At 36.3% G+C, this 12,044-nt stretch overlaps 2 protein-coding genes across 2 annotated transcripts; both read left to right on the forward strand.

The window, feature by feature from the left end:
• The first annotated feature begins 928 nt into the window (after positions 1-928).
• Positions 929-5,936, forward strand: mep1a.1 (meprin A, alpha (PABA peptide hydrolase), tandem duplicate 1). The gene is made up of 12 exons (XM_084091302.1): positions 929-1,017; positions 1,152-1,192; positions 1,314-1,389; positions 1,499-1,616; positions 2,956-3,131; positions 3,239-3,460; positions 3,575-3,721; positions 3,815-4,030; positions 4,342-4,806; positions 4,894-5,067; positions 5,153-5,215; positions 5,805-5,936. Exons 1-11 carry the CDS (start codon positions 951-953, stop codon positions 5,200-5,202), a joined length of 1,752 nt encoding a protein of 583 aa, XP_083947428.1. The 5' UTR covers positions 929-950; the 3' UTR covers positions 5,203-5,215; positions 5,805-5,936.
• Positions 5,937-7,226: 1,290 nt separating this feature from the next.
• Positions 7,227-12,038, forward strand: mep1a.2 (meprin A, alpha (PABA peptide hydrolase), tandem duplicate 2; the record flags this gene model as incomplete). Its single annotated transcript, XM_084091987.1, has 14 exons — positions 7,227-7,277; positions 7,400-7,424; positions 7,519-7,572; positions 7,734-7,774; positions 7,892-7,967; positions 8,050-8,167; positions 8,251-8,426; positions 8,570-8,791; positions 8,918-9,064; positions 9,680-9,895; positions 10,585-11,031; positions 11,296-11,466; positions 11,576-11,762; positions 11,888-12,038. 14 exons carry the CDS (start codon positions 7,227-7,229, stop codon positions 12,036-12,038), a joined length of 2,082 nt encoding a protein of 693 aa, XP_083948113.1.
• Between the last annotated feature and the right edge of the window lie 6 nt (positions 12,039-12,044).

The raw sequence follows: 12,044 nt of genomic DNA on the forward strand, positions 1-12,044 counted from the left end.
ACACCATTGGACTGATTTTACATGTGCTTCAAGACGTCATCACGCAAAGCGTTCCCATAGCGTCAAACTCGACGCAACGCTCGTTCCCTCTTCAGGGAACCGAGGTTACAGTCGTAACCGAGGCGTTCTGCCGACTGCCGCTGTAGTGGACACGCAGACTTTGAATCCAAGTTCTTCATACTCCATGTATGAAAGTGAAACTACTTCGTTTGTAGGCTACATCACGTTTTTCTTAAATTAATTTAAATACTCCTATTTTGCTTTTAACAGTGTTGTCTTGCCAACGTTTAACACACTTTTAGCATTGATTTCCATCTTGAGTCATATTCTGCACTTTATAAATAGCCCAGTTGTTTTTTGTTTTCATTCAGTGCATATCAATTAAAACATTTACTAGGATAAGGATTGATTTGTGCAGTTATTAAACATGTTGGGCTGTGTTTGGTTGCTTAAGGTCTGTAAACAGTGAAACTACTCACTGACTACACTGCATATGGGAGACACGTGTCATTTGGGTTATCACAAATCTACTGTCAGTAATGAGACTTCAAATCCATTGTTCCAATAAACATGGTCAAAGGCTAAAGTTCTCTTTATATAATTTAAGCGATGGCAATATCTCCTACCTCACATACTGTCAGTACTGTAAGTATGCTTTTACAGGAGCTGCTCATCTTTACAGTGCTGGCTGTAGCACTTCATGCTGTGAGTGATTTTCTGTATTTATAATTTACACTTTATAATATTATACTTTAACAGGCTTTGGTCCCTATTGCATATGCACTTATCTGGATATCTACAGTGATTGCTATCTCTAAATGCATTGGGATTAACCATATTCCTGCCATGACTTTCAGATTCCAATTTTGACTCGTATTCATGGTAAGATTAATGATTTTAATTAATTACTGTAAGTTATCATTTTTATTTTATTTCATTCATCTAAATAAATGTATACCACTATATTTATCACAGAGGTTGAAGATGAACCAAATTTCAACCCTTTCATCAACCTTGGTAAATTGTTTTATGCATTCTATTACAAAACACTGAGGCAACAAAGTTCCTTTTAATGCTACTGTATATTCAAAGAAATACTTGCACAAATGCATTATTTTATTACTAAACCATTTTTTTAACTTGTTTGTCAGGAGCAAAAACCCGACTGATTGAGGGAGACATAGCCCTACCTGTAAGTGCACAACCATGTCATAATTCAGTTTTGTTGCAATGCTGAAATCTTCTTAATAATATCTATCACTATGTATCGTTGATTTAAAAAACTGTCTATTAAAACCTACATGCCTTTACAGCCTGGTCGAGTTGGTCTTATTAACACAACATACAGATGGAAGTTCCCTATTCCATACATTCTATCTGACAGCCTGGGTAAATGATATTTACTTGTTTTCCAAATCGTTCAAAAACAAAAACTGACTTATTTGTGTTTTTATAATACTGATTTTCTTCATGGATAAATTCTCCCCATTTTACACAGACCTTAATGCAAAAGGTGCGGTCCATCAGGCATTTGAAATGTACCGTCTGAAGTCATGTGTTGATTTCAAACCCTATGAGGGAGAGAAGACATTTATCAAATTTGAGAAAAGAGATGGGTATGTGCAGCCAAACATTGCAAATAATATTTCTGTTATAACATCAGCACATTTATGTTGAGCATGAGCACATCCACACAGAATTTTACCACAAATTCAGTTAATCTGGGCCTGATAAGAAGTGTGTATATGATAATAATAAGCTCTGCTAAATAAACAAATTATCAAACCATTGTAGCATTCTAATGATGGTGTGTAGCAAATGGGATTCCGCCATCAGACAACGCTTATCGTATATCCCATACAGAAAAAAAAATATTGAAATATATTTTAAAGTGTCAAAAATATATGTGGCACATATTCCAAATACATTGAAATATATTTGCATTGTTGTACACTTATATTTATCATTTTGAAATATATTCTGAAATATAACAAAAATATATGATGTTAAGTGTGAAATATATTTACATTTATAACATGTAATGTAAAATATATGACAAAATATATGGTCATAAAATGTTTAGCTTGCTAAAGAAGGGTCGAAAATGTATTTTGATCATAATAATTCCTCTACCTTTTCCCATATACACACCAGTAGGCTACCATATTTCACTACTGTATTATGACACACAGCTATAATAAATACTGTACTTACATTTAAATGACTGCAATGTAAAATGACAGATAGTTGCTTTCCTAGGACTATTAGGCCATATTAGGTGGCACGTACCTAACACTAAGTGCAATTATTAGATTTATTGTTGTTTTATTGACATCTTTCCTGAAGTCATTTAAATATTGAAAATATGCACAATATTTATGATGCAAGTATAACAGTGACACTCCAACAGTGAAGTGCACTTAAACAATAGATAGAACTCAGTGTCTAACACTGCATACACACACTATTAAATAACTGTATTCAATTCTGTAAAAATAGGGAAAAATGCATTCTGTGTGTTATTTCCTACATAAAATTGTCATTTTCGGCCAATAAAGTCAGTTGGCTTGTAACCGGAGGGTTGCTGGTTCGATCCCTGACCAGTAGAAAAAAAGTGGGTGGGGGAAGTGGTAGAGCACTGCTCTCTCATGCCCACATCCATGGCTGAAGTGGTCTATCTAAAAAATAAATTGCAAATGTGTTGTTTGTTTGTGAAAACTTTTTAAATTTCAAAATATATTTCAAATGAAACAATTTGCAAAAGTTAAAACAAATATGAACATATATGAAAATATATTTACATATATTTAACTGAGATATATTTATTGGGCCAATTTCAAATATTTGCATATATTCCAAAAATATATTTAGAAAATATATTTCAAATATATTTCTTTTGTGTATGGGATTATAAAACAAAGGAAATCACACTAACAGGACTTGTACTTGCGGTAGGTGCTGGTCCTATGTTGGAGATCTACAGAACGGGCAGGTGCTTTCTCTGGGGCCGGGCTGTGACCATAAGGCTGTGATTGAGCATGAACTTCTGCATGCCCTGGGCTTTTACCATACGCAGTCTCGCCAGGATCGAGATGACTATGTGAAGATCTGGCTAGATCAGGTCACTGAAGGTTAGTTCATTTGTTTTGCATTATTTCCTGTGTAGTTTAATATTCATTACTCACTCTTACAATTTTGCATGTGGCTTTTATTTATAACATAATGTTTTTGTTTCTAGGCATGGAGCATAATTTCAACAAATATGATGACAGTTTTGTCACAGATCTAAATACACCATATGACTACGAGTCTGTCATGCATTATCGTCCATTTGCTTTCAACAAAGACCCCAGTATTCCTACCATCACAACCAACATCCCAGAGTTCTTCAACATCATAGGGCAATACCTGGACTTTAGTGAGATGGATGTTGTCAGACTGAATCGAATGTACAACTGCTGTAGGTTATTATAAATAATATAGAAACATTAATGCATATATCCATATCGATCTATCTATCTATCTATATATATATATTTTTTTTAAATATATATATATATATAATTTTTTTCAGCCTCTTCTCTTACCCTCCTGGACCAGTGCGCTTTTGAAAACATAAACATTTGTGGGATGGTACAGAGTTTGACTGACGATGCTGATTGGGTCCATCTTAAGAGTTCTCCTGGCTCCGAGGATCATACTCTCAATGGACTATGCAGAGGTTACAAATCTCCATTTTCTGAAATATACATTTTCCATTTTGGCTGCCGTTTGGCCAATTTAAATAACGTTTTTTTGTTTGTTGTTTTTTTAGATTTAGGATATACTATGCACTTTGACACCTCCATTGGAAATGCAGAACAATCCGCTCTCCTTGAGTCCCGCATCCTATATCCTAAGAGGAAGCTGCAGTGCCTGCAGTTTTTCTACAAAATGACAGGGAGTGTAAAGGACAGGCTAGTGATTTGGGCCAAGATGGATGATGGAACAGGAACCGTGCGAAAATTAAAGAAACTGCATACAATCTGGGGTAATTGTTTTCCTTTTTGAACTAATAGTAGCTTAGATTCTTAAAAATAAAGTAAGAACCACTGGAAACTTCCATTCCACAAAAGACTAAGAATTTGTAGGTGTACATTGCAGGAAAGCTTTAAGATATTATACATGATTGTAAAATAATTTTAAATCAACATTTCATGTCCACATATTCATGTATTCATTTAGTGAGTGACTGTATAATAATCAGAATAATGTACGTAATCATTATCCCTTAAATTATCCCTTATGTAATCCTTTATCATAAAATGAATGTGGCGTTAACAAAAGGCTTGTCTTACCCAGCTGACGAAGACGAAACATGGAAGATTGCTCATGTGCCATTGCAGATAGGAGCAAAATTCCGCTATGCATTCCAGGCAGTGAGAGGAGACCCTGCCAACTCTGGAGGAGGCATATTCATCGATGACATCAGCCTGACTGAGACGCACTGCCCAGCCGCTGTCTGGCGCATCCAGAACTTCTCGAGCATCCTGAAAACAGCCGACTACAACACCGTGCTGAACAGCCCACGTTTCTACAGTCCTGAGGGTTACGCTTATGGGATTCAAGTACACCCAATCTCTAGCTACTCCGATTACACAGGCAACTACACTGGTTTGTACTTCCATCTGGCCAGTGGTGACAATGACATTGTGATGCAGTGGCCTGCTGTGAACCGCCAGGCCACCATAGTGGTGATGGACCAGGATCCAGACATTAAGCTGAGGATGTCCTCTGCTCGTAGCCTCACCACTGACCTGACCAGAGGTATGTGGCGATGGCTTCTATTGTGATATATATATATATGAATATATATGTGATATAACATGTTCTTTTTGTTTTCCTGTTCTTTAGTCAATGGAAACCAACTAATATGGGACAATCCAAGAAAGTTTGGGACCTTTGACCCAAGCTGCCAGTGTTATCGAGGAGAGTCAGTGGGATGGAAGAATTTCATAAAACACTACGACTTACGCAGACGGAATTACCTGAAAAATGATGACCTCATCATCTTTGTTGACTTTGAGGGTATGTTTACACTGAGTAACACATTCTGTCCTAGAAATGAATTGTATTACTGTCTAATAGTTTGGTTTTGTGTGTCTCTTTAAAGACTTAACAAGCCTGATAAATAGTGAAGTTCCGGTTGCACCAAAGGTTTGAGGCTGATAAGTGTGTAAGTGAGCTCAGTTACCATACATACAGCAGTTCTATTCTTTCAGAACAAAAGGAATTGCAATAAGCTTTAGTTTACACTTTATTTCGATAGTCCTCTTTATAAATTCTACTAAGTATAAATAACTTTGCAACTACGTCAACTAACTCTCATTAATTTGCAACTATACGTCAACAACAACAACAACAACAACAACAACAACAACAAAAATGAATTAGAGTAAAGTAGACTTTTAGGTCATGGTTAGTAGAATAAGTTGAAATGTACTTGCAAAGTAACTTATAGTCAGTAGAATGTCTGTTGGGAGAGCATCAAAATAAGCGTATTCAGCCGATATTAAGCAGACAATCTGCTAATACTCTAATAACTAGTTGACATGTAGTTGCAATGTATGTATTATTCAGTAAAATATCTAATGTGGACTATCGAAATAAAGTGTTACCACTCAAGTGTTATTGGTTTAACTACCTCTGCTTTTGATCTATCAATAACTAATTAAGAAATAATCAGTTGTTTGATAAATGACATACAGTATGATATGTTTGTGAAATTGTATGAGAGAATTTACTTTTTTATCTCTTTGAAACAGGTGCGTGTCTGAAGAGAGAAAGCTGTGTGCATTGTGGAGAATGTCATCTAACACATCTTAAAACGGAATTATGATTACTACAAAAATGTGTTTGATATATTCACTCTGTACTCTAACTTTTTAAACATTCCCAATAAAATCTGAAATGAAACTCTTTTACCAAACGTCATATTAATGCAGTCAATAATTGTGAATATCTTACACATTACACTGGCATCTGAAGTGATACACCTGCATGCAGTTGAAACCTTGTTAGTTTTCTGTGTGCACTTTACTGTTAAAATGTAATATCTTAATCTTAAAATCTTATCTGAAATCTGATATGACTGTATTCACCTATGTTGCAGTGCTGAGGTTATACTCATCTCCATATCTTGGCCTGCAGTAAACCTTTAACTCTATTCGTCTTATCTTTTATTTTGAGTTTGCAGATCAGATATCAAAAAGTCCTTTTACACATAAGCTTTTATGCTTTAAAGTCACCAATGTTCACCAATCAAAATTGTCAATTCTTCTTTTTTAATGGAATGTTACAGTGTTTATTATAAATGATTTATCGGTGCACATTATTACTATTTTTAAATTCATGTATCCTCGTAATCTTTGATAAAAACTTCCCCTCCCACTTGCAACAACTTCTTCTCTTCTCTTCTCTTCTCTTCTCTTCTCTTCTCTTCTCTTCTCTTCTCTTCTCTTCTCTTCTCTTCTCTTCTCTTCTCTTCTCTTCTCTTCTCTTCTCTTCTCTTCTCTTCTCTTCTCTTCTCTTCTCTTCTGTGATGATGTGTTTAATGGAGTGAGGACAACCTATCACTCAACAATAGCAAACCACAATGTTCCAACAATGATTCACTTAGATATACATCGCAATAGAGAAGAAAAGCCTATCACAACTTCTGTTCCTTACTGACTTTATTATGCAAAAAATGGGTTACCAAATATTAATTTAAATTCAGGAACATGTTGTTATGGCTTTAGTTACTTTTCCACTACATTTCAAGCATAATCAATGCGTGTTTTTGATTTCAGTTTTTAGTTTAGCCCATTAATTACAACATAGCTGCTAAAAAATAATCTATATAAGTCTGAATTACAATTTTTCTTTGCTCATCAGATGTTATGAGCGACACAGTGTAAATATATCCCTTTTGACAGATTTAATTCCTGATACTGTTATCATAAAGAAGGATAAAGATAAAAAAGATAAAGAAGAAAGAGATAAAGATTGATATAGAAGAGCTGATGCATGCAGTAAACAGACACTTCAGAATACACATGACAGGCCACTAACTAACTGGTCAATCCACATGTGTTACTTCACCTGGTAATTGTCTGTGCTTCTCAGATCAAAGTTCTACTCCAACTCTGACTTTATTGGTATATTTGTAAGTGCGCTAAACCCTGTTGTCGTCTCCTGGAGTTAACATGGACTCTGTGTGGAGAATCATTCTGTTCATAGTACTTCTCATGTTCAAGGTATTTTAAACTTTATTATTGTTAATTTTTAAATGTAAAAACCTCTTGACATTTTTAGTTATTGTAAAGCAAACACATCCAATGAAAATGTATTAATCTAATCTATAATCAATATCTTGCAGGTGCATGCTATTCCAACACAATATGGTACAATATTTTAAACATTTTAAAGATCATGTTCAATTTGAATTGTTATCTTTATAGAGCTTCTTACACGTTTGTATGCTTTATTAAATATTAGGCAAGGATGCAGATGCAGGTGAATTACGGGAGGACATTCTTGAAATCAATTTAGGTCAGTAAAAATTAATTTGTAGAAAAGCAAACAGTTTGCCATACAAGCATAAGTGTTTTACATGCAATACAATCTTATTATACGTATATTTGTCAGTTTGTCAAGAGAAAAAAAAATATTTTAAAGGATCTGAATTTATCCATTTAATTGAAACATTTCAGATTCCCAGAGAGATTTGTTTGAAGGAGATATTGCTGGAGATGTAAGTCTTTCTTTTAAAAACCAAATGTGCTTTGTCCAAATCTCTACTGCCTTTTGTTTTTATTTTATCATATTTTCTATTCAATATTTTAATTCCTAAAATGAACTCTTATCTTAGCCACGAAGAAATGCAATATTAGATGAAAAAGCAAGATGGGAGTTTCCCATTCCATACATACTCACAGATAGTTTGGGTGAGATTATTTATTATTTTAAAATGCAAGATCAACAAACTGATTCCAGGATGAGAATATTCATATAGCTTCATTTCTTTAGATCTTAATGCAAAAGGAGTGATCCTTCAAGCATTTGAAATGTATCGTCTCAAGTCTTGCGTGGACTTTAAGCCCTATGAAGGAGAGAGCACCTATATTTCTTTCACAAAGCTGGATGGGTATGGAAAAAATCAACCTGGTCTGCTTTTCCCAAAAGCATCGTAAGCCTGCTTTTGCAGTCTTGTTTTTGTCATTGTTACAGATGTTGGTCATTTGTGGGAGATTTAAAGAGAGGGCAGAACGTCTCCATAGGGGACAGATGTGACACCAAGGCCATTGTAGAGCATGAACTTCTCCATGCACTGGGTTTCTACCACGAACAGTCTCGCTCTGACAGAGATGACTATGTTCAAATCTGGTGGGATCAGATCATTCCAGGTTATTTGCATCTATTTTTATTATAAAAGTGCATCATGAAACTCTCTTTTAGTTTCGTGCAAATTTGTGATTTGCATTGCAAAAATGGGGAAGGAAGGGACAAATGTAATGCCTCTTTCCTTTTGTCATCCACATTTGTGCAGGAAAGGAGCACAATTTTAATAAATATGAGGATGATTTTATAACCGATTTGAACACGCCCTATGATTATGAGTCCATCATGCACTACAGGCCTCTGTCTTTCAACAAGGACCCTGATATTCCCACCATAACCACTACCATCCCTGCCTTCAATAACGTAATAGGACAGCGCTTAGACTTCAGTGCTCTTGATCTGGAAAGACTGAATCGCATGTATGAATGCAGTAAGTTCTGATATTCAACAACCGCCTCAGGCTCTTACAAACATTACAAACAATGCTTGACATATTTTGTGCTTGAAAAAACATTCCATACTTGCAGTATTGCCATATCAACTTGGTTTCTTTCAGCTGCAACCCACACTCTTCTGGATCAATGTGCCTTTGAGCAGATCAACATTTGTGGAATGATTCAGTATGATGAAGATGATGTTGACTGGGTCCAGACTTTGAGCTCTACAGATGTAAAGGACCACACACTTGCAGGAAACTGCAGAGGTAATTTCAGCTGAACACTTTTGTTTATAGAATAAAGCATCGTCAGGGCTCAACAATAATATATATATTTAACATAAAATAAAAATAAAATAAAAAACCTTACATGATGCGAAATCGAACTTTTTGAAATAATGTTCTTAACATTTAAAGTGACATGACGTGAAGGCCAAGTATGGTAACCCATACTCTGAATTTAACACTTCCAAGTTAGTGTACACACATTAGGAGCAGGGAACAGTGAGTAGTGAACACACACAGCAAACCGTGAGCAGTGGGCATTGCTTCCTTTTGCTGCTGTGCCCAGGGAGCAATTGGGGGTTAGGTGCTATGCCCAAGGGAACCTCAGTCATTTTCTTCCGGTATGGAGAATCGAACCCGCTACCTTTGGGTTTCCAGTCTGACTCTCTAACCATTAGGCCATGACTGCCCCAAATCTGATGTAATTTGGTGGGAAAACATGACTGATTTCCAATACTATCACAAGTTACTCTTAATTTTAATAAATTCTCTTCTGTATTCATAACCTAGTTAGAACGTCCTTATTTGACAACAATATTTAATATATTATATATATAGCCATTGAATGCCATTTTGCATATGTTTTGTTTTTATAAGATGCAGGCTATTTTATGAAGTTTGACACCGCTAACAAGGCTAAGGGACACAGTGCTTTGTTGGAGTCACGGATTCTTTACCCCAAGAGAAACCAGCAGTGCCTTGAGTTCTTCTACAAGATGACTGGAGACTCTAGTGACCAGCTCATCATTTGGGTCAAAAGGGATGATGGAACTGGCACTGTTCACAAAGTCAAAAAAGTTCACACAATCACAGGTCAGCTACAGCCAAAAGTTACTGTATATGCACACACACACACACACACACACACACACACACACACACACACACACACACACACACACACACACACACACACACACACACACACATATATATATATATATATGTATCTATGTATATAGCCTACACTGAACAAAATTATAAACGCAACACTTTTGTTTTTGCCCCCATTTTTTTGCTGCACATTTTAGACATACTGTCTAATCAGCATCTTGATATGCCACACCTGTGAGGTGGATGGATTATCTCGGCAAAGGAGAAGTGCTCACTAACAGATTTGTGAACAAATATTTGAGAGAAATAGGCCCTTTGTGTACATAGAAAAAGTCTTAGATCTTTGAGTTCAGCTCATGAAAATTGGGGGCAAAAACAAAAGTGTTGCGTTTATAATTTCGTTCAGTATATGATTGTTTTTTTTTAATTTAGTTGCAAAATATAACTATATTAATGCCCATCTCTAAACTGATAAAAGCAGCCATAGAGCATGGATATATTAAGATATTATAAACATTAAGATCATGTTTTTCTATAAGGCTGCTTTGTGCAAAGCAAACAACTGATTTGTCTTGACTACTGACAATTGACTCAAAATATCTCTTCTAATAGCCTACTATGATTATGTATTAGATATTGAATACTGTGCACCTCTTTGATTTCTTTAGGGGATGGGGATGAGTCATGGAAGATTGCACACGTCACTCTAAATGTTGAGGAAAAGTTCCGGTACTTCTTCCAGGGTATTGTTGGCTCCAACAAAACATCAGGAGGGATCTTTATAGATGACATTACTCTGACTGAGACATCATGCCCAAATGCTGTCTGGAGGATTCAGAACTTCACCAGCCTCCTTAATACTATCCCACAGGGTGACAGAGTTCAGAGTGCTCGTTTTTACAACTCTGAGGGTTATGCTTATGGAATTAATGTGTATCCAAATGGCAGAAATAACTCCGCTGAAGAGTTTGTTGGGATCACTTTTCACCTCTTCGCTGGTGAGAATGATGCAGTATTAGAATGGCCTGCAGCGAATCGGCAGGTCACTATTACGGCTATGGATCAAAATCCAGACACACGACTTCAAATGTCTAACAGCAGAAGCTTCACCACTGGTGCGTCTGTCTGTCTTTCTGTCTGTCTGTCTATAGACAGGATCTATCTATCTATCTATCTATCTATCTATCTATCTATCTATCTATCTATCTATCTATCTATCTATCTATCTATCTATCTATCTATCTATCTATCTATCTATCTATCAGTCCATCCATCCATCCATCCATCAGTCCATCCATCCATCTATCCATCTTTGATTTCACATTGCAGCATCAAGGAATTATGAATGATTTAATGACCCCCATTAATCACTCACTTAGATGCTGACATGATGCGGTGGAGTAAACCATCTACGTCTGGAGAATGGGACGAAAACTGTTTTTGTTTCAGAGGTCCAGAGTTTGGTTGGGCCACTTTCATCTCACACGATCAGCTCCGTAGGCGGGACTTCCTCAAGAACGATGACCTGATCATCACTGTTAATTTCGATGGTAATTTTGATCATGCAGAACTGTTCCACCCATCACTATAATTAGTGTGTTTACAGCTATTGGAGTAATTATGTTAATTGTTAAATGTGTGTTTTACTTTATCAACCAGATTTGGCACATCTTGTAAAATCTGAAGTTCCAACCAAGCTCCAACTCTCAAGCAACCCCCAGCCTGCAGAAGAAAGCTTTGAGAGCCCAAAAGTCCGGGTGCCACGAGCGATCAGCGACCCATGTCAGCCAAACCCCTGCCGTAATGGAGGAGCTTGTGTCATACATCAGGGGAGAGCAACATGCAGGTTAGTGAACCTATCTGACTGTCATCTCAGCGTTTTTAATTATAAAACCACAGTTTGTTGTTTAAGAATGAAAAAATGCTTGTGTTTGCGTGGCTTATATGGTGACAGTTATATGTCTTCTGCAGGTGTGTCTCTGGACAGGCCATTGCGTACACAGGAGACACTTGTGAGAAACAGCACTTTGATGGAGGAATTCTGGGAGTTTTGATCGGTGGTGCTGCAGGAACTGTAGCTCTTACTGTTGCCATTATAGCGGTGATCTACAGGCAGAACTAAACCTAT

This window comes from Abramis brama, assembly GCF_963993115.1.
Source record: "Abramis brama genome assembly, chromosome: 18".
NCBI lineage: Eukaryota > Metazoa > Chordata > Actinopteri > Cypriniformes > Leuciscidae > Abramis > Abramis brama.